The 27,913-nt window shown below is 38.9% G+C and overlaps 1 protein-coding gene and 1 non-coding gene across 6 annotated transcripts in view; one reads left to right on the forward strand and one right to left on the reverse strand.

The window, feature by feature from the left end:
• FBH1 (F-box DNA helicase 1) overlaps positions 1-27,913 on the reverse strand; it is a 43,882-nt gene that overhangs the window by 4,843 nt on the left and 11,126 nt on the right. For 4 of the 5 annotated variants that reach the window (XM_028505673.2, XM_036024930.1, XM_036024921.1 and 1 more), the window contains 17 exons: positions 26,639-27,240; positions 24,205-24,335; positions 23,964-24,099; positions 21,506-21,696; positions 18,036-18,128; positions 17,602-17,696; positions 14,770-14,938; positions 13,833-14,055; positions 13,152-13,239; positions 12,981-13,067; positions 12,139-12,275; positions 8,182-8,281; positions 7,966-8,087; positions 6,109-6,184; positions 5,291-5,488; positions 4,594-4,719; positions 3,030-3,136 (listed from right to left, as the gene is read on the reverse strand). In XM_028505673.2, coding sequence (XP_028361474.1) covers positions 3,030-3,136; positions 4,594-4,719; positions 5,291-5,488; positions 6,109-6,184; positions 7,966-8,087; positions 8,182-8,281; positions 12,139-12,275; positions 12,981-13,067; positions 13,152-13,239; positions 13,833-14,055; positions 14,770-14,938; positions 17,602-17,696; positions 18,036-18,128; positions 21,506-21,696; positions 23,964-24,099; positions 24,205-24,335; positions 26,639-27,240 — 2,681 coding nt within the window. The remainder of the gene's footprint in view (positions 1-3,029; positions 3,137-4,593; positions 4,720-5,290; positions 5,489-6,108; positions 6,185-7,965; positions 8,088-8,181; positions 8,282-12,138; positions 12,276-12,980; positions 13,068-13,151; positions 13,240-13,832; positions 14,056-14,769; positions 14,939-17,601; positions 17,697-18,035; positions 18,129-21,505; positions 21,697-23,963; positions 24,100-24,204; positions 24,336-26,638; positions 27,241-27,913) is intronic. The other variant, XM_036024939.1, reaches the window with a different exon arrangement.
• LOC114493632 lies at positions 19,866-20,015 on the forward strand. The gene has a single exon (XR_003684253.1). It is a non-coding gene; the product is annotated as a small nucleolar RNA SNORA62/SNORA6 family (small nucleolar RNA).

Raw genomic sequence — 27,913 nt, forward strand, 5'->3', positions numbered from 1 at the left:
ACTGCAAAATGCACATGTTTTCTCCATTTGTGTTATATTGAACAAAAAGTTGGAATTATCAGTATGAATGCTTGACATTTCTTTCTTTTCAAAAATATGGATTTCCAAGTTCTGTCTACTAAAAAGTCGAATGATCTTAGCATCGCTGAAAGGGAGATCACCTGGTATCACTGTCTTCTGATATGAGGCAATACAAAGCAAAACCCCTCTAGAACCCCCAAATAAAGGACTCCTGCTAGAAAAGTTAAGCCTGAATCTAATTAAGCCTCAACTTCCAGTTACAGGGAATCCAGAATAGGTAATAGTAAAATAAGCTACATAACTACACAAAGAAGCAAATCTAGAATGTGAAACATTATGTAAGAAAACTAACTCAGTTTCTGCAAAAACTCAGAAGCATTAAAAAGGAGGAAGGGGGTCTTGACCACTCTATAGTTAGAAACTTAAGAGACCTAACAACGAAATACATGATTATGCATTGAGCAGTAGAGGCTACATGAAACTATTATAAGTTTTATAAGATGATAATGGTTCTTTGGCTATGAAAAAAGATGGCTCATTTTTTTAGAGATGCATACTCCAAATATATACAGAGATGATTTGTATATGGTAATTTAATATATCATTTTCTCAACTTTTAAATGTCTCAAGTTAAAGAAAAATTCTACTTAACCTATGTTGTAAAATGATATTACTGCTCTACAATACCTCCATTAAAAGTTACCAACATGAGCCCTGGCTGGTGTGGCTCAGTGGATTGAGTGCCAGCCTGCAAACCAAAGGGTCGCTGGTTTGATTCCCAGTCAGAGCACATGTCTGGGTTGCAGGCTAGGTTCCCAGTAGGGGGCGTGAGAGAGGCAACCACACACTGGTTTCTTGCCCTCTCTTCCTCCCTCCCCTCTCTCTAAAAATAAATAAATAAGATCTAAAAAATTACCAACATGACAATTTGTTTTCTTTTATAGATCTAACCACTAATGTAACACTATTTCTATGAGAAAAGCATACTGCAGGTATACTCAAGATCAAAGTTTATATAAAAAGTTATGTGGCAGGTATAGATTATTTGCACATAATAATTATTATTCTATTGCACTCCCTAAAATTAGGAAAAGCCACACTTATCTCTAACCAGAGGTTAGACCATTGCTGACCAGAGGTCAGCAAACTACAACTTAGGGGCCAAATCCAGACTAGCACCTGTTGTAAATAAAGTTTTATTGGGACGCAGCTGCACTCATTTATTAATGAATTCCTGTGGATGCTCTCTTACTACAATAACAGAGCTGAGTAGATGCAACGGAGATACCATAACCTGCAAAGCCAAGCATATTTACTGTCTGGATCTTAACAGAAAAGTTCACAGAGCTCTGCTCTAACTCATCTGCAATGGTGACCCAGGTGCCACTGAGGATACAGCCAAGCAAAAAGTCTTCAGTAGAAGCTCTGCCATGTGAGCTGCCACACAAGGTGAGATGTCACACAAGGTGAGGCCCAGGTGAAGCAAAACTGCTTGGGAAAACATGCAGCTGATTTCAAATTTCAGAAACATTCTTATGGCCAAGTAGGCTTGACTCAAGAGAGGTATGGGGAAAATGTGAGAAGGAGGCTTGAAAGAACAAAGTTCAATGAAAATGCAAGGTAATCAGTCTTAGGCAAGAAGCTTTTGCTGTTCCGATTGGTCATATAGAGTATTTACCTGCAAAGTTCTCCCTTTTAAGCTGATATTCTCCTCCTCAAAATGTGAAGAGAAGCCCTATTTGCTTACTTGTCTACTATCTTTTCACCTACAATACAGGCTCTGTGAGGGCAGGAATTTCCCTTGCCCACCACTGTAGCTCTAGTGCCTAGAAATGTGCTTGACACATATTAGGCACTCAATAGATATTCAAGTCTGAGGGTTGGGGTTCTGTTTTACCACCACTTAACAAATTTGAAACTGTGAATACCATTTATTAAAAATGATTACTGTCCCACACCTCCAACCCATCCAGAGGTTCCAAGCCACTGGTAGCAATGCTTAGATTCTACAGCTCCACGTATTCTCCACTCCTTGAGAGAACATGAAATATGGCACTGGGACTAAATCATCCTGCAGTACAAAATTTTACATGTTTTAGAAATAGGTAAGGATGAAGGAGAATTTTTTAATAACTTCTATATTTAAGTTTTAGATCTCGGGCTTAAGTATTTATGGTTAAGGGAAAGATGGACTAAGTAGTAACTGTTAGCTCAAATTTCCATTCTAATTTCCAACAGGGTTGTAAAGTTGGCTTATACCCCAGCCCATCACAGGCAGAAAGGCAGTAGAAATGGGAGAGTGTGGGAGAAGGCTGGTTTGCCGGGGTAAAGGGTGAGTGCTGATACTTTCCTGCATCTCACTCAGGACAAGAGGCCAGATACAGGAATACTCATTCTCCCTGGCAAGGACATGTTCTTTTTGGAGAATTCTATTGGTGGCAACAGCAGTTGCCAGTTCAAGAGAAACTAGGGAGTGAGAGGGAGAAGGTTCAAATGCAGAAAACATTCTTGCTGTTTCCCTGCCCTCCCTAGGAATGTTGAGCACTAATTGAGTAAGGGAGAAATTTAAAAATACATGAACAGTTGATATTCTTTAAAAGAACTTAAAAAAAATCCTCACTTGAGGATATGTTTACTGACTTTTAGAGAGGGAAATGGGGCGGGGAGAGAAACATTGATTGGTTGCCTCCCATACATGCCTTGACTGGGGATTGAACCCACAACCTTCTGGTGTATGGGACAATGCTCCAATCAACTGAGCCCCCAGACCAAGGCTAAAAGAACTTTTGAAACTGAATTAGGAAAGAATTTAAAAGAGAACCCACATTTCTGTTTCTTTAGTTAGTAAACATATTCTGTTTCTTCTGTTTCTTTAGCAGTAGGCCTCTGTGCACTCAAGAAAGAGTGCAACCTATCCTTCTCTTCCAACCCAGGGTAGGTTGATCCCTTATTCAAACCCAATAAAATCCAAATGTGGTAAGCTAATTTGTGCTACCAGTTCCTCTCACCCCAGCCAAAGTCAAGATGTTCTCCAATGATTTGGTCATGATGAGCTGCTTCTTGGCACGAGTTACTGCAACATACAGTAAATTCCATTCATCCTCAGAAAATGACTCTAAATATAAGGTAAAAGGGAGAAAAATATCAACTCAAAAGCCTGCTCACAAAAATTTATGTTCTCATCTAAATGTTAACTACCCCTCATCCAGCCCTGCCAAAAAAGAAAAAAAAACCCACTCAAGATTTGCTGGCTACGTATACAAAATTTTCCTACAAACACCAACTCCAAACATAAAAACCTAAAGACTAGTGGCACAAAATGCTGGGTTTCAGTTAGTGCTACTACTGGTAAATCCTGGGAATTGGTTCACTGGTTAGTCAACACCCATGATGGCCCCAGTGTATATTTTCTGTTCATTCTCCCAGTTTCCTGCATGACCTGTGGGACTGATAGGGAAACTGAGGCTTAAGGAGGGTAAAGCATTTGGATAAATAGGCCCTGGCTAGTCAAAGGTCCAGGAGTTTAACCCAAGTGTCTAAAACCCAAGTTCTTTCCTTTTCCTGACACTTTCTTACTTGGGCCAATGGGGAAATGCCTTATGTTGTTACAGGACAAGCAGAGGAGAGAAACAGCTTACAAGTCTTTATTGCCTACCTTACACCTCAATTCTCTCATTTATAATACTTAGCACAATGGTAAAAATTCAATAAAGAGCAGTTAATCTGTGAATGCACTAAAAGCCATTAAACTGTATACTTTAAATCAATGAATGCCAATGGATGGTATCTCAAAGAGCTGTTCATATATAAATGTGTAATGATCAGCAGAGGGGAAAAAGGGTAGTAGTACATTAAATAAATTTCTCTTCCCCAATATAAAGCAACTGATAACTCTCTACGGCCATTTTTCCATACCCCACTTTAATTTATGTTTAATACCATTCCTTTCTCTTAATTTTATGAATATATTCATCAGTATAAGGAGGTTTTAGTATTTTTATTTTAGCCCACCAATGTATGCTATGCCCCAAATTTTGAATCCACAGTTATGTGAGAGCTTTTGTTTGTTTGTTAGTAGGAAAACTTCAAATGATTTTATTCTAAAATTTAAAACTAAAGCAATAGCACTTATGCTTACAGTTTAACTACTAGCCATGAGTATAAATTTATACAAAAGCAGACAAATAACAGCTTTTATTATTTTATGACCTCTTGAATACAAAGGAGAGTTAGTTAAAGAAAAAAAAAACACCTTGGTGGGCAGGTAAGCTGTACGTTTTAAAGCTTTTACGAGTCTGATGGTGAAAACCCAAAGTTGAAGAGTTGATGCAATCTAAACAGGGACACTATAAACCGAAGTGCCCTAGAGGCAGCACCAAAAGAGGTGGGCTCTGGAAGTACAGTTTCTAAAAATGGAGTATATGAATAACAAATTTAAGACTGGGAGGTGCTTTTTTTTTCCTTCTAGGAGAATCCTTCCAAGAGGCTACACGACCCAACAAAAAGGAAGGCATCCCAAGGAAGCATCTCTAGTCAACTCTTAGAGAGGATCCTCAGTGCAACCAGTCTTACCAACTCTAAAGTGGGGCAGCTGGGCAAGGTTGTGCCTGGCACAAGGCACTTTCACAAAATCATCCAAAACATGAACGGTATCAAACTCCAAGCCTTTGGCTTTGTGCACAGTACCCAAAATGTACTCTGGAATAAAAACACAGCATAGCATTAGATGGGGCAGAGACAGGAAGAGAAACAAAAGAGGGAAAAAATGTACTCTTCCTACTGTACCCTTAAGAATCTAACTTCATTTTCCCACCTGTGTGTTGCTTTGTGGGAAAAGGAGGAGAAAGAAAAATACAGCCAGAAAGAAAAAAAGAGCGAAAAAGAGAAAAATAAAAAGATGAAGGGAAAAGTAGAAAAGTCATTGCAGGTCAGTTAATGCATCTCAGAACCACCTTCCAGAGCTCACAATGACCTGCCCACCTCCTATGCTTCACACACGAAGGGACAGAGGCCCAGAAAAGGAGTGCATGTTTTGCCCAAAATCACACGGCAACAGAGTTGGCACCCAGAAGTCCCATTCTACCAGCTTGGAGGTACAGCAGAAGCAAAGGACCCCTAAGGAAGAATGGCAGCTCTGCTCCCTATTCTTAGGCAATGCCAGGAATGCAACAAAGTCGCCCTTGATTACACAGGATACTCATATAGGCAAGAAGCATCAGAAGACCATCTGTTCCTTCTCCTGGTGGGAAGTGAAGAACTTTTTCCTCACCTGCAAAGTCCAAGTCTTCTATGTGGCATTTTGCTATCCTTTCCACCAGTTCTGGAATCCTGATGTTATACTTTTCAACAACAGCAATCTTTGCTTCAAGCTCCTTATCCTCGGCTGCAGTCACATACCTCTTGAAGCCACTAAAGCCTTCTTTGTGCACCCATCTTCTAATAAACCTGTCTTTAATAATGAGGTTTCCTATGGAAAATACAAACACAAGTTAATGTGATACAGGCTACACTGACATATGGTGGCAGCAGCTACACGTTCCTAACCAATAGCATAAGTGAATGGTCTTAAGATTGGGAGACCCAGGTTCTAGTCCCGACTACATCACTAACCAACTGTGTGTTCCGGGCAAGTCAGTGAAATGACCTGTGCTTTAGCCTCTCCGTCTCCAAACTGAGGATCAAGAGCCCTACCTTTGAGATCCTTACCTACTTCACAGGGATTTGAAATAGCACAGTAATGAAAAGAAAAGTGCTATAGAAATGTTAGCAATGATCATTTGGGGCACATGCAGAAGTTTTCATGTATAAAGTTGCCCAGGCAGACAGAAAAGATGATGAGGGAAAACAGCCTAAGGGGCCAACAACAGAAAAAAAATTAGACTTCTAAAAGAAGGATCTGCAAAAGGCCATCAGTACCTCTGAAAACAGAAGGCCTCAGGCATCCCAGTCTTGATGGGGAAAAGAGCAATACAAGCTCCACCCTTCTCCAGAACTAAAAAACTCTGACTTAGAACATGCCCATCCTTCTCCCATCCCTCATCACTGGAGTGCTTCCATCCACTGCACCACGGCCAGGAAGGTACTCACGTTTCTTCCGTTCTTCCTCCGGCTGAAGAAGGATCCAAATATCAATGATTCTGTCCAATCCAAATGATTTAATCCCCTGAAAAAGTTTTTTTGGTGGGATTTTTGAGGTTTTTTGGTTGTTTTTCATTTTTTGTTTTTGTTGTTGTCTTAACAAAACAAAAGTAAACCACATGTAGAGATGTGGTTTTGGAAATTAGATATTTTCTTGGAAACGAATCTCAAATTGCACCCAGAGCAATGCAACAGTAAGTAGGAAACTTCATCGGGCATAAAAGCACTAGGCTATAATGCAGCCTGGAAATTCAGGATTACCAAATGCTAAGTTTTAGCTGCTACCTCAAACTCTTTCTACGTTTTAAAAAAGGCAAAAAACCAGCTGCATTTTTTCTTATAAAAAAGGGCAATTTAAATCATCTATCTTGTAGGAATATAAAAGGTTGCAATGAAGAATATACCTAAATGATACCTAAAGACAAAGAGTGAAATATGAATACTTACCATTGTTTCTTTTGAGAAAAGAACTACAGAATGTCTATAGGTCCAGATTATTGTGTTTTAAAAGGTTATTAGGTCCTGGAGTAGAGGGCCTGACTGTACCACAGTTCAGCCCAATTCTACCTGAAAGTGTGTACTGAGCACTGGCCGGGGCCCAGTATTTGCACGGCACCAGGTCCCAGTACAAAAGAAACATATGTCAAAGGCTTTAGCATAATTATGAGAAGGGACACATAACACATTAACATAAAACAGAGACCAAAATAAGACAGTATACATAATTGGAAATCAGATGTGATCATGTGTAATGATCTATGCTACAGGTGATGAGTAGATACAGAGAAGGGAAGAGAGCAACTTATGTTATATCATGCCCAGCATGAATGATGTTCCCCAAGTATGTATTATTTTCTTACAGTAACAAAAATGGCTAAATTATACTATACCCACTGCATGAAATATTATAGTCATTATGGTGGCAACATGAACAAAAATATGCTTATGTGTTGAGTTAAAACAGCATCTTTTTAATGTACACTATAATTACAATTATGTAAAAATAAACATCTAGAAGAACAATGAGAAATAATTAGCAAAAGAGAATGATATGAAATACTGAGATTAATGCTGAAGTTTTTCCTATAACTGGGCTAATATAATCTTTATAAATAAAGAGGAGAAGTCAGAACATCTTTTGATTATAATTCACTCGATACATTTATTGAGTGCCTACACATGGAAAATATCTTTTTCATAAATCAATGAGTGAGTATCTTTTAGTTATATAACTGGGCTTCAAAGAGTCAAAAGTGTCACATACATGTCACTGATCCCTAATTTCCCCGTGAAACAGGTAAAGGAAAGGCATTATCTTTATCTTAGAGATGGAGAGAATGAGGCACACAGAGGCTGTGACTTGCCACAAGCCACACAAAGTTAGTGACAGAACCCGAGCTAGAACCAGGTACACACACTCTATTCACTGGAGCCCGCTAGCCTGTCCCGCTGTGCTGTCCCTCACTGGTTCTTACAGTAATGAACAACATACACCGGGACACTCAGAGAGAGCCCGTGGCCTCATTTTGCATAGTTAAAGATGAGAAGGGCATTTATTTTTTAAAGAGTAAGAGAAAAGATCCTCAAGTGCTTGTTGGATCCGACTTTACAGAATGGAGCTGACTTGGCTACCATAATCAGAATGTTCAGGGAGAAAGGCTTCAGTCATGGTGCAGATGGTGAAAATTGTCAAAAACCCAAATGTTTGCTTGCATAATAATCCTAATTAAAGTTAAACATGTTCATCGTCTATGTTTGTCTGAAATGTTTCTGTGCATGAAGCAGTCAAGAGAAATTTACTCTTACCCCAATCAAGTGTATCTTTGCAGGTACTTCTCCATCGGTCACCCGTACAGCCTCATCAAACACATTGGCATTGGTCCGGGACAACAGGGCCACCTGCCCCTTTGTATCACCTCTAATGCCACCTTTTGGGAGAGAGAACAAACTCTACAGCAAACCCAAATAAAGAGGAAAACCAATTTTTGTAACAAATAAGAGAAAAGTAACTGAAAGCCTTACTCTGATGGTTTCCTCCAACCAAAGTCTTTTTCCGTACTCTCTTGCAGACATCCAAGATAGTAGCTCCCACATAAGCTATTTCCACACCAAATCTAAAACTCTGTTGGAAAACAGCAAATGAAAGGAGTTAACAACCTCCCCCTGAAGTATGTTAGCATATTTCTATCACTGCCAAGTCCTGGCCTTGCCAAACTGGTCCTTCCTGACTCATCTTACCTGGAAAGTATATTTGGAAATTCTCTACTGTAAACTCACTTGTACTGAATAGGAACTTGACAAAGAATCAAAGACTTTATTTCTAAGTTTTCAGAATAGCATTTTCTATCTTGAAACCTTAGAGTTACCTATTTTTCTTTACCTCTTGTCCCCAAATCCAAATCTTGACAATTTGTCCACCAAATTTTTTAGACTATTTTTCTTACCATTGCTGCTAGGTCAGCTCAGAAACTCAAACTTCATGCCTCACCTACTTGGTCTGTTCCCCTCTAGTTTCCTCCCACTGCCAAAAACCTCTACACCTCTGTCAGATCAATCTTTTTTTTAAATCCTCAACCAAGAACATGCTTATTAGTGACAGAGAGGGAAGGGAGGGAGAAAAAGGGAGAGAAACACAGATGTGACAGAGAAACATCAATTGATTGCCTCTCGCATGTACCCTCACTGGGGACCTAACCTGCAACCCAGGCATGTGCCCTGACCAGGAATCAAACCCACAACCTTTTGGTTTGTGGGAAGATGCCCTACCAACTGAGTCACACCAGCCAGGGCTGTTAGATCAATCTTTCCCACACATTGTCCTCAAGCTATGCATTTGCTCAAAAAGGAAGAGCAATACAGGAGGAAAAGGTGATGCATACATTTTCAAGATTTATCACAGCCTCAACAACCTATTTCCTTTTATTCCCAAAAGCAATAGCAAACGTTTCTAAGCAACTCTACCCTTCTTTCCAAATCAAATCTAAGAAGTATTAAATTATACAAAAGATTAAGGGAAATTAGGGAAGGCTTCACTCCTTGCCTTTGAAATTATCTCCACATTATTCTAAAAATACTGTCCTATATAACCATATACAAAAGTATTATATAATAATTTCCTGAGCATTCCCTGCCCACTCTCTGCCTTGGTGCATGGCAAAACAATTACCTACCCCTCAAAATTGTGCCTAACACCCTAATTCCTTGACCACTGTAGTTGGAAAGACATCATTCTTCCCCAAACTCATGATATTCATTATCTTTTCCATGCATTTCTAATTTAAGGTAATAAAGGATGATGCGCTTTGGTGAACATTAACAGTACAGTCTAAGAAAAATGAGACTTTCAACAAATAGTACTTTGTTGCTATAAAACTTTTCTGAGTAAACCATAACCCAAATCATAAAATAAATATCTGTGAGTCAGTGCTGATATAAATAAATGACTGAATAAATGGGAGAGAAGACACAAATCTCCCTTGCAGAAGAATTACAAATAATTTATGTAGCCATTCCAACACTTATTCCTTGAGTGAGGGTTAAGTATAGCGACTTCCTTTCAAAGTATATATTATAGTATGGAAAGGGCAAGAGGCAAGGAGAGTAAGTTCACAGTAGAGAAACCTGACAAACACTACTTCCACTAGATGATCAAGGTCAATATTAACAGTCATAAATCATTCCCTCGATATTATGTGATAAAAATGATAGTATGTGCCCTCAATATTATGATGCTGACAATTTTTGTTCTGAGAGATCTTCCTCCTCAACACTCATAAGATCCTAAGAAAAACAGTTGACAAATTTTAACATAGGTATCCTACAAAACACCTAAACAATACTCTCTAAAAGTGTCAGTCTTCAAAAACAAGAAAAGTCTGAGAAACTGTCACAGCCAACAGGAGGCTATGAAGACATGACAACTACATGTAATACAGTAACCCTCACAAGATCCCGGAACAAAAAAGGACATTAGATAAAAACTAAGGAAATCTGAATAAACTAAGGGCTTTACAATCATGTGTCAATACTAGTTCATTAACTGTGGCAAACCCACTACACCACCATGTTAATAATAGGGCAAACTGAATGCGCAGTATATGGGAAATTTCTGTACCACTTTCTCAATTTTTCTGTAAATCTGAAACTAAAAACAGTCTATTAAAAAAAGTTACTCTGAGTTGATGTTACCCCAAATCACTGTAGGATACAACAGGAACTCAAAGGAATAAAATAACAGAGTAGGTTACAGAACTTTCTATAACAGAACAAAATAGTTCAGATTACACTTCAATAGCTGGCACGTCTCATATCCTCTAACTAGAAAAGAGTTTCTTAAAAGCAGTGTTTCTTGAACCTCTTGATCTCAGTACTCTTTACACTTCCAAAAACTGCTGAGGCCCTAAAAGAGTTTTAATTATATGAGTTATATCTAACTATAGTAATCACTAGAAAATTGGATTCATTTAAAAACAACAATAGCCTTGGCTGGTGTGACTCAGTGGATTGAACACTGGCCTGTGAATCAAAAGGTCGCTGGTTCAATTCCCAGTCAGGGCATATGCCTGGGTTGTGGGCCTTGTCCCCACATGGGGGCATGTAAGAGGCTACTGATCAATATATCTCTTGCAAATTGATGTTTCTCTTCCTCTCTTTCTCCCTCCTTTCCTCTCTCTCTCTTAAAAAAAAAAGTAAATAAATAAAAATAACAATAATGATTCTGGCCAGGTAGCTCAGTTGGTTGGAGCACTGTTCTGATACACCAAGGTTGTGGGTTTGATCCCCAATCAGGACACATACAAGAAGCAACCAATGAATGAGTAAATGGGTGGAACAATAAGTCAACATTTCTCTCTCTCTCTCTCTTGCAAATCAATCAATAAAAATAAATAAATGATAAAAAGACAATAAGAAACCCACTGCATAATAATATAAATAATACATTTTTTAAAAAACATATTTTCCAAAACAAAAAAAATTTGGCACCAAGAATGTCACTCTTTTACATTTTTGCAAATCTCTTTAATGCCCAGCTGAACAGAAGATAGCTGGGTTCTCATTCTGCCTGTGTTCTATCTGCGATGCTGTGGTGTTTTAGTTGAGTGACATAGAGGAAATTCAGCCTTACACACATGCATACAGAAAAGGGGAGGGAAGTTTAATAACCTTTCCAGACAATCAAGGACACCATGAGTTGTCATGCTCACAATGGCAGACATAAGTTTTCCAAAATTTTCATTTCACTTGAAAGTAAAAGTTTTATCTTTGGCAACAAAAAGTTGTAAGTTGTTTTCCTTGAGTCACAGCTCATTTCATTCCTTTTTGGGAAAATGTTAAAAACCCAAATCTGAATAACCGTAAGTCTGTCAGCTGTTCTTTCAATGACAAGTGGTATTACAAGAAAAAAAAGCTGCCAGTGTAGCTCCAAACTCAGTTACAAAAGTACTCTTCATTAGAAAACCAACATACTTCGGTATGCAGGAGTACTTTATTCATACTTCCCACTTCATCACCCAAAACACTGAAGAGACATCTTCAAGAAATAGGAGTTAATAAAATTAATCATTTTTGCCATGTAAAGCACATTCTTAAGTGAACTGTGTGTGTTGTTGTTGTTGTTTGTTTTTAAACCTGTATGAATGCATGGCAGTAAAGAACACAATGACTGCTGGTACCATTTTGTGAGGATGCCTTCATTCATGGCAAGGCATGGGCAGTTTCACCCACGCTGCTTTGCATTATCAGTTCAAATGTCAACACAGTGAAAAGGGAAAATTACTATTATGAAAACTGTTTTGACTCTGTAGGTCCCCTAACAACCACAGAACCACTGCTTAGAAGCAAGGATTGGCTACATACTGTGAATCTGATACAAAACCTTGCACAGGTCCTGGCACATGGTAAGCACTGAAAAACAAGGGCGGAGAACCACAGTGCTTACTTACGTACTGCTGGGGACTTGGAAGCAAAGAGAATTCTTACCTGTGTGAGATAAAAGACATGAGTGTGAGGGACTGTGAACAGGGCGTTGACTGCACCACGGAAGGTATAGATCTGCTGGTGTGGGTCCCCTACGAAGATCTTTCCACACGGCTGAGACAGGACTATATTCATGATTGCTGCAACCAGTAAGATGGAAAAAGTAAGAGATCTAAAAGAGTACCAACCCACATGGCAAAAGGAAACCACATTTCAGACAGAAAGGATAAAAATGGTTTCGTGAAACTAAGCCAGGGCACACTATCCAACAGAGTTGTGTTTTCCTGCAGTATAGGCATAGTCGATCCAAAGAAATCATTTAAGAACAGACAAAAGAACAGTTTCTGATCCCAGGAAAGTAGATTATTTTTAGTCCTAGACAAATTTTTGTGTATAAGAAACCACATAGGCAAATATAAAATGAAGTAGATTGTCTTTTCTCTCTTAATATTATAACTTAAAGTCCCCAAATGACCTACAAAGTCACACTATTTTCTACTAGCCATCTGAAATATATACAACACAAATTGTTCACTCTAAACTGACAATCTCTTCCCACTCGGCATGAGCCTAGGTCCCTACCCTCTGATGACCTATGCTTAGTCAACATTTAAAAATAACCCAGAGCAAAACATTAGAGGAAAATTAATCTGCCTTGGGTGGGGGAAAGGACAATTGTTGAAATCCAAAGTCAATAAGGGATTTCTGAGTGACTGAATATCATTTGTTCCCCTTCTTTAGGACAAATAAGAATGATCAACTCATTTCATGCATATGTCCTCTTATAGAATCATGATGTTGTTTCTATGTATTTGAAACTACTGATGTCCTAAATAGTTTATCACCTGGGGTACAGTCCTGGGCCTCATCCACAAAGATGGCATCAAAAGAGGCAAGCAAAGGTTTGCTCAGCTGCCAAAGTTTCAAGTAGCCTAAAAAAGGGGAGTAGCAAGAGTCAGAACTTATAACTAAAGCAGTTACATCTAACAGATATTGAGATTTGGGGACTTGCATACCATCATGAGTCATTTGGTAAGCCTCTTCTTTGCATTCCCCCAGCTTCTGCATGTTATCCCAAAGGCGGCTTGCTTCAAGAACACTGTTCTAGAAAACAAGTAATTGGTAATTCCTAGTTTAAGGCCCTGGAAAAGATAGCACCCTGAAATCACACTTCTCATTTCCACATACAGAGCAGAGGTCAGAATAAAGGCAGCATCACAGTTCGGTGAGTGGCAGTCACTTCCCTAACTTCCTTCCGGCTTCACAACAGCCCAGTGACAGAACATTGCTCAGACAGCACAAAATCTGATGGACCAGAAAAGGCTAGATTATTTCTCTTGATTTATGACTAATAATTAATTCATAAAAAGAATGGGAAAGGATTGAAAAAACTTGTTAAAAATTAGAAGAGATTCCTAATCTTTAGATTTGTCTAGCAGCCCCATTGAAAAGCTCTTATAAACCCTAGGTAGGTGCCTCACTGCTGAATGGGAGGACCGTATGGAGTGAGCTGTCCATGAATCCTCTTCACAGAAAACGCTTTACAACCCACAACTATGACTGACCTACAGTCACCCCTCTACCTTTATCTTCTGCCAGCACTTATGAAGAAACGAAAGACAAACATAACACTGTATCGTGTCAACTCTCCTCATTTAACCCCTGATCCCTTATTCTAAAGATATTTAAATACTCACCAGTTTTTCACTCTGTTCAACCATGACTCTCTGTCCTTGGTTGTCCTTACACCAAATAGGCACATGATCAATAGTCAGCTCTTCATCAGCCGAGGCGAAGAAGTTTTCTAAAGTCTTACACACTAGCTTGGCCCTTATGAATCCACCTTTCCCTTCAGCAAGGACAGAATTGACCATGAAGGGTGTTAACTTGGAGAGATTCAATTTCTTCTTTGTTTGGTACCTGTAATACATACCCCGAATGAATAGTATTTGGCTTTATTGACAATGCTAATAAAATGTGCCTCCTGACTCCCAATCCCATTCTCTACAATGATACCACAAGGTCACTCTCAGTGTCACATACAGATGAGGGAAAATAGAAAACCAGAGGGGTTGAGCCAGGCCCATGTATCATTTGAAATGGCTTCACATTAAGCTTTCAGGAATTTGCATACAATAACTCAGAAGATGAAGTGGGTCATGGCAGACACTACTACTCTAAGTTGTGAAACAGACTCCCCAAGAGGCCCCCAAGGGCAGAAACTCAAAGTTTCTTGAAACTTTCACATCCAAGGGAATGCTGGTTCAGAGGCCTTGAGAGACCTGGGGCAAGTATACCTCCACTTAGTCTTCTCCCTCTCGCCCCATTCCAAGGAAGCCTAGATGTGACCAGTCAGATTGCCGATACTCTGAACTCTAGACAAGTCTTTTAGTTTCTGTGCTTCAATTCCAAAGAAATGAGTTTGGCTCCCCCTTTGGATATTATTTGCAAACAATGTATTTTTATTGAGTAAAAGTACAAATTGCTAAATCTATATTTCCTGCCTATAAATGGAGACAAAAAGGATAAATTTTCTTAGTGTTATTGTGGTGTAAGTCCATATGTGATCATGAGGATTGCAACATAAAAAACAGTGGTTAGATATAATAACAATGGTGGCAATGTAATGCTCACTTCCGCCCAATGTGTCCATAGGCCATGGAATGAAAGGTTTTGCAGGTGACATTGCTGGGGAAGACTCGCTCGGCCTGCTTTGCGATGCTCTTGTTGAATGTCACATAAAGAAACCTGCTCCCAGACCACTTCTCAGCATACTTGACCAGGGTAGAGGTCTTCCCAGTGCCTGGGGAAGCCAAGAGGAAATGAAGTGACCCTCTGACCAGGAAAAACTGTTCCAAAGGATGCCTTTATCAGGGCTTATCTATGCTTATCTCGCCTCTTGTTTGAGACCAGACTGTGACAAGTTTTCTAATACCGATAAAAATGAACAATGGTATAGTGAAAAAAAAAAATAGATTCTAAGCCAGGTTAACCTGTGTGGGGATTATGGCTCTGTCAGGTTTTAGTCAAGGGATGAAGGGCAAGCTACTTGGCCTCAACAATCTTCAGTTTGCTTCTCAGTCATGAGTGGGTAACAACGGCTTTGTAGCGGCAGGCAGGATGAAGATAATCATCAAGGTATGCAACAGAAGAACTCAATACATGGTAGCTATGGCTGGCCTAGGGCTCATTAATGCTTTGATGGCAAGGGCATGCAAATGAGATTCATTCTGAACTCTGTCTGCCCTACCTCTCCATCATTCAGCTAGTCATTCAGTTAGTCAATTCTCATTCATTTAAAAATATTTATTGAGCACATACTACATGTTCAGCTGTATGTTAAGTATTGGGAGTATATTAAAAGACATAAAGCAGTGTTCCTACATTATAATCTAGTTGAAAATAAAATACCAACACAGTTGAAACAATTAGAACAAAATGAGAGTATGATGATAACACAATAAAGTGAAAAAGAATATGAATTTGGAAACAAAAAATTCTCACCAGTCAAAGAAGAAAAATAGTACCTCTTTTCCAACCTTACAGGGTTGTTCTGAATATGAATGACATAGTGTTGAGGTATTTTATAAAATGTGTGTGTTAGCTATTCTTTTTTTTTTAAAGATTTTATTTATTTATTTTTTTTAGAGAGGGAAGCAGCGGGGAGAGAGAGAGAGAGAGAGAAAGGGAGAGAGAGAGACACATCAATGTGCGGTTGCTGGGGGTTCTGGCCTGCAACCCAGGAATGTACCCTGGCTGGGAATCGAACCTGGGACACTTTGGTTCCTAGCCTGCACTCAATCCACTGAGCTACGCCAGCCAGGGCGGGCTATTCTTACTATATAATCAGGTACCAAATAGTTAATATGAATAATTAGTTATAGGGAAGAGTTCAGAGATCATGTAGGACTCAAATGACTAAAGAAGCCTCCATCAGGGAAAACCAGAAATGATGAGAGTCACCATGGTAGGGCAAAGAATAAGAGAGAAAGGGAGGAAACAGAGAAGGAGAGGAAGAGGGGGAAAGGCAGGTTTTTGGAGAGGAACAAATCCAGCTTTGAATTCTAATTTAAATCACACTTTGAATTCAGCTTTGAATTTTAATTCATATAGTATATACTATATTATGTACTATATAATTCTTACTATATGGTTATATAGTATAAATAGTCATATAGTAAGCATATAGTAACCATATAGTAAGAATAGCCAACATGCACATTTTAAAAAAATATTTTATTTATTTTTAGAGAGAAGGAAAGGGAGAGAGAAAGAGAGGGTGAGAAAAATCAATGTGTGATTGTCTCTTGTACACCCCCAACCGGGGACCCAGCCTACAAACCAGGCATGTGCCATGACTGGGAATTGAACCGGCGACCCTTTGGTTTGAAGGACAGCATTCAATCCACTGAGCCATGCTAGCCAGGGCAGAATAGCTAAAATGCACATTTTATAAATATTTCCACCCTGTGTCATTCATATTCAAAACAATCCTGTAAGGTTGAAAAAGTGGTACTATTTTTTCTTCTTTGGTGAGAATTTTTTGTTTCTAAATTCATGTTCTTTTTCACTTTACTGTGCTATTTAACCTGGGACAAGTCATTTTTCTTTTTTTTAATCCTCACCACAGAACATGCTTATTGATTTTAGAGAGAAGGAAGGAAGGGAGAAAGAGGAAACATTGACGTGAAAGAGAAACATAGATTGGTTGCCTCCCACATGTGCCTGCCCAAGGATGGAACCTACACCCAGGCATGTGCCCTCACCAGGAATTGAACCTGCAACCTTTTTGTTTATGGAACAACACCTAACCAACTGAGATACACCAGCCAGGACCTGGGGCAAGTCATTTTAATTTTTCTCAGACATGTGGCAGGCATTTAAGAAATGGCTGTTGCTGTTTTTACTAGGATATGTAGGTAGAAAAAAAAGGGAAGGAATTCCAGGTAGAGAAAATAGAATGAGCTAAGGTTCAGACAAAAGAATAATCAACACTTTATGAGACTGTGAGGACAATGAGCTGACTGAAGCAGGAGAATAGTACACAATATATTTAGGAATGTAGGTTAGAAACAAATGGTGGAAAGGCCTTCTAGACTTCACCCGATAGCAATCAGGAGCTACTAAAACTCTCTGAGAAGAGATTAACATGACCTGCCAGTATATAAGCAATCAGTGACTGAGCACATATAATGATAAATGACAGGCTGGATCAACCCCTTTGGTAACTACCCAGCAAACTAACTCCTATAAACTGTTGGTCTCACAGAGAACTCCAGTGTGGATGCTCCCTGGAGTTGTAAGAAAAAGCAAGATCTACTTGGCAACTGCTTTTATGATTATTTCATTGCAGTAGTTTAACAACAGATCAAAGTAAAGATACTCTGGAAGGTAACAGGGAAGGGGGGTGTAGTGATATGAGTCATGACCCTGACCCTCTATTCCAGTACTGGCGAGTTCGCTTACCTGCAAATGCCATAATTTTTACCACCTGGAGAGGTTCCATCTTATGGTTCAGAATCAGTTGCTGCTCATGTGTAAGTTGGATGGTTGTTTTCTTGCTGTAATCATTACAGAAGAAAAATTAGAAAAATACAAAGGAATTGAAAAGACCAGGAAATGGACTGTCAAAAAGCAAACAGCTAAATCAGATGAACAAAATTTAACCAAAAACAAGACCTCCCTTTAGTGTGATAAAAATGTTCTAAAACTGGAATATGATATTGACTGCACACTTAGTAAAACTAATAAAAATCTCTGAATTATACAATTACAATGGTAAATTTTACATAATGTAAATTATACCTCAATAAAGTTGTTAAAACACCTCTCCTCCTAAGTATGAGAGTCAAGAATGGAAGACAACACACACACACACACTTACTTATCTGTGTACATACCCTGGCCAAACTGATGTTTCCTCTTTAACTGTTGTGGCCTGAGTGCTGGAATTCTCCTGAATATACAGGCAATAGAAAATGTTGTAGTGGATCCTAACAGGGAAAAGGCAGATTTAGAGATTATCAAATTAAGTCCCAATCTGTATCTTATTTTTTCTCAGATATATTTAGACTTTTATTGTTTCTTAAAAAAAAAAAACAAACCCCAAAATCAATAAAACTCTACCACCATTTTATGAAAAAAAGGAAAGAAAAGAATTTAAGTATACCTAGAGCTCACCAAAGCTCTCTCGGAGAGCACAGTTCTGGGAAAGACACCTGGCTCCAGGTGCAATGACAAAAGGAGAGAGACCAGGGCATGCCCTTTGGGGAAACAAGGCATTAGCTGTGATCATAAGAGACAAATAATTATAAGAGCAGTATGAACCAGTTGAAAAAATCTATTTTCTGCTCCTACTGGTGAGATTCTTGTTCAGCATCAACATAATGTCATCTTATCTTTCCGAGCCTCCGTTGGTGCTCTGTTCCCTGAGTCTCATGAGGTAATATTGGTTTAGAAGCATGAAGAACATTCTATCTTTTAAGGTTCCCAAGAAAGTCTGCTACATGGGTAACAAGACATGATTACCATCCAAAATATATGAAGAATTCACACAACTCAACATCAAACAAACAATTCATTTAAAAAAGTGGGCAGAGGACCTGAACAGACACTTCTCCCAAGAAGACATACAAATAGCCATCAGATATATGAAAAGATTTCCAACTTCACTAACTAATAGGGAAATGCAAATCAAAATTACAATGAGATACTACCTCACTCCTGCTAGAATGGCTGTTAGACAAGACAAGTAATAACAAATGTTAGGGAGGCTGTGAAGGAAAAGGAACCCTCATTCAATGCTGGTGGGAATGTAAACTGGTACAGCCACTGTGGAAAACAGTATGGAGGTTCCTCAAAAAATTAAGAATAGAGTTATCTATGACCCAGCAGCCCTTCTTCTGGGTATCTACCTGAAAACTCAAAAACATTTATTTGCAAAGATATGTGCACCCTTATGTTCACTGCACGTTATTCAAAGTGGCCAAGATATCAAAATAACCAAAGTGTTCTTAGATAGAGGACTGGATAAAGAAGATGTGGTACATATATACAGTGCAATAGTACTCAGCCATAAGAAAAGATGAAACACTGCCATTTGTGACAACATGGATGGAACCCGAGAATATTATGCTAAGCAAAATGAGTCAGTCATAAAAAGCTAAGAACCATAAGATTTTACTCATATGTGGGATATAAAACTGAAACTCACAGACACAGACAACACTATGGTGGTTACCAGAAGGAAGGGATAGAGGGTAGTAAAAGGAAGGGGGTCAGATGTACACTGACAGAAGATGATATCACTTTGGGTGGTGGGCACACAATACAATATACAAATTATATGTCATGGAAATGTACACTTGAAACCTATATGACCCTATTAAATACTGTCACCCTAACAAATTTTTTTAAAAGATAAGATTACCAAGAACTAGAAAACAAGACAGCCTGCAAGTCACCAAGAGAGACCAAAGACGACACGGTGCACTCAACAGAGGCACTAGACATGGTTAAACACGTCCCATCACAAGCCACTCCAAACCTCTCTGTGTTTACATGAACCCAAACTCATATCCTTTTATCACCCTTTGCCCACCATTTAGAGCATTGCACCCCATTCCCAGAGGGAAAAGAGATGATTTCCACACATCAATCTTTTTGATGAAACAAATACTTTTAATAATACAACATTTCAGTGTCTGGTCATACTAAGATTATTTCTCAGGACTGCACATTGTTAGAGCTGAGAGTAGAGGCCGCTGGTGGTGAGGAACTCATGAGTGGAGGCAGTGTGCTATATAAGGGGAAGTTTTTGCTAACATTGCAAGGGGCTCTGGCCCAGCCACTGGAGTTTGATAGTAATCCTTGCTACAAATGAAAAAAAAAAAAAGATTATCTCCCAGGTAAAGCAGGAAAAAATATATAAACACAACATATCATATCTCCCATTCTTCATCTATGTCCATGTAAACATGCAGATTATTTACAGGTTACTATTTGTACTTATGGTCATTATTCATCATTTTTGTATTTGTCTAGTCCTAATTGTGTCAATAAAGCACCTTGCCTCACATCTCAATGCCAGGGAGTGGGATACAACATAAACTATATTCATGAATTGAAATATATCTCAGAAACACAGCAAATACTCTTTTCTGGAGAATAAATGTTCCATACTTAAATTTCACCATGAATGGCTGGGCCACAGCTCACCTGGTGCCTCCAGAAGCTCCTCCTAAGGCTCATTAACTCCAGAACAGGAAATCTGGAAATCCTCTCTGTAATGCCTCCTTCTCCAAGATCTGCTGCATCGTCACACTGCCTGTCTCCATGCCAGGGGTCAGGGCCTCCTAGAATTTGCCCTTCATACCTTGGATTTCATTCTAATTACTAATACAATCTACACCAACTTCCTTCATCTGGTCATTGTAGACCTCTCATAATCATATACCAGTCTCCCTCTTATTCACTACATTCTTGTCACTAGGTTTCTTCTGTTATTTGTATACACTAAATTTATTCCCATCTTTGGGCCCTTAAAGTATCTATGCCTTCTGCTAAAGTGTTCTCCCCACAAATCTTCAAATGGCCAGCTCCTCCTGACATTCAGGTTTCAATTCAGATGTTCCCTCCTCAGAGAAGCTTTTCTTACCCATTCTAAAGCCATATTCCTCATTGCCCTTGACCATCACCTGTTCTTTCCTGTGCACCACTAATCACTCATTATAATAGTCTTGTTTAAATTATTTACTTATGCACTATCTGTCTCCCCTCACTAGAACACACAGTCCACATGAAAGGCATTGCTAGTGCCTGGAAACCTATCTGACATGTAATAGGTGCTCAAAATTCTCCTGAATGTACACATCCCTCTCAAAACCGACCTGTGCATATCTGCTGGTGAGTGAAACCATGATGGTCAGTCAGAATTAGCAACCCATTAGCTATAGCCTTTCTCACACTAAGATGATAAACAGACAAGACTTAATCACAATTTTTATATCGTATCCCCAAAAAAGTGAGAAATGGGGGAACCAAATCCTAACATTTTCCTAGGAAAAGATAGCCACAAATGACTAAAGAAGGAGTCTTTTAGTGAGGAGACCTCACTTGGAGCTTTGATACCCTTACATGTAACTGAGTGTAAGGGTATTCTTTTTACAGTTGTACAGCACTTTATATTTGCAAAGCACTGTTACCTACACCACTCCACTTAAATCTCACAATTCCTTTATTTTGCAGATAGAGAAATTGAGCAGTGTGACTTTTATGGCTTGCCCAGTGTTAAAGTGGTGGAGCTGGGACTTGTCACAAGTCTAGGACCTTCACTCTGTCAGAGTCTCCACCCTCCCTCCCAATACTTTACCGATTGCTGATGTTAATTCCCTTCTCCCTCATGGCATAGAGAAGCACAGCGATGCAGTATAAGGTCTCAGTGATGTCTGGCATTGTCACAGTGGAGCTAGGCCTCCTGAGGCAGAAGAGTAGCTGCTGGATGTCATTTACACTGTTGGAGAGGAGAACAATGGCTGCTACCAGAGCCCACACGTTGACACCCTGGAGGGAGATGGATCAGGAAAGGAAGAAAAGACCCAAAAATACAGGTCATGATTAATAAATATCACATCAGACAATCAGTGAGGAAGCCCAAGTTTGGGGTTCAGGTGCCAGGTACATATTGCCTGACCTGAGTGCAAACTTCCCAAATGATATGAGGGAAACAATGGGAACCCTTTCTTTTGCCCTGGATTCCTTTCTTCTAATCACTTCTGGGTTTAAGTTCTTAGTGTAATTTAATAACATTTATAAACTATTTAACATAGAACTTTGTGAGAGATGATGCTCTCATCTCCCCACCCCTCCTCTCCAGGTTAGTGTGAGTTCTCAGGTCCACACACACTCAACAGCATCACAACAGGACCATTATTAAATGTGTGTCTGCCTTCAAGGCACAAAAGATGAGAGATACAAAAGAAGACAGTAGGCTATAGGGGTGAAATCAAGACAGACAATTCTCTGGTATTAAAATATTAATTTACAATTTACTTTGTTATTATTAATAATTAGTAAATATTAAGTTAAATAAATGTGAAATAAATTATTGAAAATTTATTATTACAAACACAGTATGCTCTATTTAGTAATGTCTAAGAAAATGTTCACTGACCTGGAAATAGTCAATAATGGACATATATTTTTATCAATCTTAACTTTACAAATCTCCCTGTTTAAAAATACATTCCAATTTCATCTGCAAAATATATAAAGAACTCATACAACCCAATACCAGGAAGACAAATAACCCACTTAAAATATGGGCAAAGGACCTGAGTAGACACTTCTCCAAGGAGGACATACAGATGGTCCATAGACATAAGAAAAGATGCTTATCATCACTAGCCATCAGAGAAGTGTAAATTAAAACCACAATGAGATACTGCCACCTGTCACAATGGCTATCACTAATGAATCAACAATAAGTGCTGGCAAGGATGTGGAGAAAAGGGAACCCTAGGGTATGGATGGTGGGAATGCAGACTGGTATAGCCACTGTGGAAAACAGTATGGAATTTCCTCAAAAAATTAAAAATGGAACTGCCTCATGATCCAGAGGTTCCACTGCTGGGAATATACCTTAAGAATCCTGAAACACCAATTCAAAAGAACTTATGCACCCCTCTGTTCATAGCAGCACAATTTATAATAGCCAAGCATTGGAAACAGCCCAAGTGCCCATCAGTAGATGAGTAGACTAAAAAACTGTGGTACATTTACACAATGGAATGCTATGCAACAGAAAGAAAGAAGGAAGCCCTACCTTTTGTGACAGCATGGATGAACCTGGAGAACATTATGCTAAGTAAAATAAGCCAGGCAGTGAAAGAGAAATACCATATGACCTCACTTATAACTGGAATATAATAAACAAAATTACCTAATGAGAAAAATAGAATGAGGCACACGGAAATATGATAGCTGTAGGAGGAAAAGAGAGGCGAGGGAATGGTGGAAGGAAGGAGAAGGGACTAGGCAAAGAACATGGATGAAAGACACATGAACATGGACAATGGAGAGGGGATTGACTGGGCTAGAGGGGTAGGCTGGGTGGAGGAGGCAAAAGGGAAAAAATTGAGACAACTATAATAGAATAAACAATAAAAATAAAAATAATAAAATAAGTAAATAAAAATAAAAATGCATTCCAAAAAAGGTACATTCCATGTACCTCTCATGACAATCATCCTGTGAAAGAAAACTCACTCCACCATCATCAACAATCACTGAAGACAGAAGGAAAAATGCACATGGATTAATTTCTCGGTATATTGGTTGCAGGCTGGGGATGCATATAGCTTCTAAAATAAAACTCGAAAATCCATGATCTAAATCAGGAGCCTCAAGTCAGGAAACTGAGGACTATTTCTACCTTCATTAACTCACATGCATCTGTAGCAAGACCCTGAATTTCTCTGGTCCTCACACACCCTACATTGTTAACAATGGAATGGGCTGTCCTGTAAAGGAATCTTTATTAATCAAAGTGTTCAGAGGTTTAATGACCATCCTCTGTTGAAGATTTCTCAACAGCATGGGGCATTGGACTAACTTTTCTTAAAAATTTCTTCCAAATATAAGCATCTACAATGTGGCCTTTTACTTCTCTAATGGGACGAATGACAAGATTAAGGCTTTGAAACAGAGATAAAAGAAAGATTTTAAAAATAAATCTGGAACAACCTTCAGCCAAACTTCATCACCAATACACTGAGAAATGAGAAAAGTGTGTCAACTCCCCAGTAATTCTCCACAGCTTCTTCACATACCGCAGCAGCAACGTAAAGGTCAGGGAGGTATTGACGCACACATGCCTCTGCCTCAGGAAGGAGGAGATGATCCCTCAGACTCCACAGTGCCCTTCCAGGATCCACACTTGGGGAGCATTTAGTGGTGGCTGTATAGCTGTAAGACATTCACAGAAGAGTCCATGAAAAAGATGGTCATGAGTGATAATATATGGGAAAGGACTTCAGAAATTGTCTTCCTTGCAGAAGAAAAACAACTCACCGGATGAGGTTCAGCACAGAGAGGTCTGACTCTTTCTCAATACCATAGTTCAACAGGATGCCATCTACTTTGCTGACAGCTTGCTCTTCATTCATCAGGTATCGATGATACAACTTTTTCCAAGGAATGAACTATATAGTTGAAAAATCCAAAATAACATGCAGGAAATGACTATTAGCAGATTAGACCACAAATATAGGGATACTCTTCTACCAATTAAAAAGCAATTACAGCCCTGGCCAGTGTGGCTCAGTTGATTGGAGCATCATCCCATAAACTGAAAGGTGGTAGGTTTGATTCTCAGTCAGGGCACGTGCATAGGTTGTGGATTCAGTCCCAGGTTGGGGCACACATGCAAGGCAACCGATCAATGTTTCTCTCTCACATCGATGTTTCCCTCTCTCTCCCCCTCTCTTCTCCTCTAAACATGTCCAGAGGTGGTTTGTTTTTTTTAAAAAAGCAATTATAGCTAACAATTTAAAAGCTGAGAAAGCACGGTACAATCAGTACACAAATTTTGGTGGGAAACTAGGAGAACCAGGTCTGGGTTTGGGTTTGAACACTAACTTGGTATAGAATCTGGAAAAAGATAGTGCTTTAATTTCCCTGTTGAAATACTGGGACTGGGACAAAGGCTCAGAGCTTCAACAAGGATTAAATAATATGAAAGTTGTGGCTATACTAATACCAGACAAAAGAGACTAAATCAGAAATTATTATAAGAGACAAAAAAGGAGATTATATAATGATAAAAGGGTCAATTCACCAAGAAGATATAACAATTATAAATACATATATACCCACAACAGAGTTCCTAAATCCCAGAAGCAAGCACTGACAGAATTGAAGGGAGAAACAAGCAGCAACATAACAGCAATGGAGACTTCAGCATTCCACTTTCAAGAATGGACAGAACAATCAGTCAGAAGAGCAATTAGGAAACAAAGAACCTGAACAACAGTAAGCTAATTGGACCAAACAGACTTATGTTGAACACTCCACCCAACAACAGCAGAATACACAGTCTTCTCAAGTGCACATGGAACAATTTACAAAATAGATCATATGCTAGGCCACAAAGCATGTCTTAACAAATTTTAAAGGCTTGAAATTATGGAAAGAATCTTTTTAAATCCCTGTGGGATGAAACTGGAAATCAATAGCAGAAAGAAAACCTAAAAACCCACAAATACATGAAAATGAAACAACACACTCTTAAAACAATCAATGGGTCAAAAAAGAAATCACAAAAAATTAGAAAATACCTTGAGACAAATGAAAACAAAACACAGCATACCAAAAGTTATGGGATGAAATGAAAGCAGTGTTAAGGAAGAAGTTATAGCTGTTAAAACTTACAGTAAAAAGAAGAAAGTTCAAATACATGCTGACAAAAGAAAATCTGACTTTGGATGGTGGGCACACAATGCAATGTACAGATGATGTATCACAGAATTGTACACTTGAAACCTGTAATGATTTTATTATCATTGTCACTGCAATAAATTTTAACTAAAAAACAAAATAAAAATAAATTAACATTGATAATCAAAAAAAAGAGGAAGATTACAAATCAACAACCTAACTTTATACCCAAAGGAATTAGAAAAATAGTTCCAGAAAAAGAGGAGCAAACTAAACCCAAAGCTAGCAGACAAAAGGAAATAATAAAGAGTAGAGCAAATACAATTAAAATAGGGATAGAATATTAAAAATCAATAAAAGTAAGAGTGGTTTTTTTAAAAAAGATCAACAAAGTTGACAATCCTTCAGTAGATAAAGAAGAAGTTTCAGTAACTGAAATCAGAAAGTGGACATTACAACTTCTATCAGAGAAATAAAAAGGATTAAGAGAATTCTATGACATAATACTCATTTATAATTCACCTATAAGTAAAATGTCATGAGGCACAATGGAGAACGCAGAAAACATTTATAGGACAAACTGCCTTCTATCAACGAACTAATAATTTAAAGGGGGGAGGAAGGCTCTCTAAAGTGAAATACAGAATGTGATAAGTTTGTAACAGGTAAAAATTGCTACAGTAGTGCAAGTAAGAGAGAGTGAAATGGGAAGGCATAGAAGAAAGCCCTGAAGAAGAGGTACGATGCCAACGGGTATGAGGGAGTCCTTACATTGGCGTATGGGTCAGGGCGTTAGACCAACATGTGGAAAGCAATATGCAGTCTTTGGTTAGGATGCAACAAATCATTTGTTGTGCACAGAACACAGAGATGTGTTGAGAAAAAGTGAGCAAAGAGGCTGAGATAATAAGGTGGGACAAACATGGAAAGGCTTACATGCTTCCAGGGAATTGGGATTTTATTTGGAAGCAAATGGAAACTAAACACTAAGATCAGAAGTATACATTAAAGGAAGCTAATCTATGTATTTTTAGAGAAAACATCATAGAACTCCGAGTGCTTTACATACCAGTGGATCACTAATTATTTCCCTCCAGAGGTGGCACACCAAGCAGAGATTCCAATAGAGATCTTCCACGGGGAGGAAAGAAAAAATGTGCCTTAGAACTTCACTGGGCAAGCTACAGATGTGGTTCTGCGGTTCTTGGTGGGGCAAGGTCCCAAGAAGCCCATAGTAAGAGTCAGGGATGGGATCAGGACCCATGTCCTCTACTTCTTGGCTGGATTCTTCTGACTCTGCAGAGAGCCATGACAAAGTGCCCTCTACTTCTTGCCTGGCTTCCCTGGCCTTTGAGCGGGACAGGGAAAATCGATGCCGTAGGGTTTTCTTAGAAACCCCACCCCACTGACTGGTCCCTATAGCTTGATTCCTCTCATCCTCAAGGGACCGACAGCGTTTCCTTGCAGGCAGAGCAGGGCCTGATGAGCCCACCCTTGCTTCTCCATCACCTTCCCGAGGCAGGGCACAATTGCTTTCTGCAGCAAAGATCATTTCATCCTCTGAGTCCTGAGAGTGGTCCTGGTCCACAGAGTTGCTTTTAGCCATGTCATTGGTGCATCGCTTCTGGCCAGGTAGGAGGAATTCAGTGATGTATCTTTGAGATCCTTGACCTGTACAGAGAACCCAAACAGAATAATGAGAAATAAATAATGACTGCTGACCATTATTGGCCCAAAGGATACAATTTTCAATTAAGAGACAAGTACATAGTTATTGGCTAATTGATTATATAACAAGACTAATACCCTCTGCGACAGCATGGATGGAACTGGAAAACATTATGTTAAGCAAAATAAGCCAGGTGGTGAAAGACAAATACCATATGATCTCACCTTTAACAGGAACCTAATCAACAAAACAAACAATCAAAATATAACCAAAGACACTGAAATAGAGAACAGGCTGACAGTAACCAGAGGGGAGAGGGGAGGGAATTTCAGGGGAAAAGGGGAAGGGTTCACACAAACAGATATAAAAGACACATGCACAAAAGCTAGAGGGGAGTGGAAATGGGAGGGAGGTAGGGAGCACTGGGGAGTGGGCTGGGATGGGAGTAAAAGACAGAAAACTGTACTTGAACAACAATTAAAATAAAAATTAAAAAAATAAATTAAAAAAAATTAATAAAAAGTTATATTTGGCTTTATCATATAGTCAAACACACATATGGAGTGAGACAGAGACCTGTCTTCAGATGATGTGAGGACAACATTATACCTTGTAATACATGTGAACTGAATACATGGGTGGACAGACGAAAACCAAATGAATGCTCACATTCAT

The sequence above is a fragment of the Phyllostomus discolor genome, chromosome 1, assembly GCF_004126475.2.
Source record: "Phyllostomus discolor isolate MPI-MPIP mPhyDis1 chromosome 1, mPhyDis1.pri.v3, whole genome shotgun sequence".
Taxonomy (NCBI): Eukaryota; Metazoa; Chordata; class Mammalia; order Chiroptera; family Phyllostomidae; genus Phyllostomus; species Phyllostomus discolor.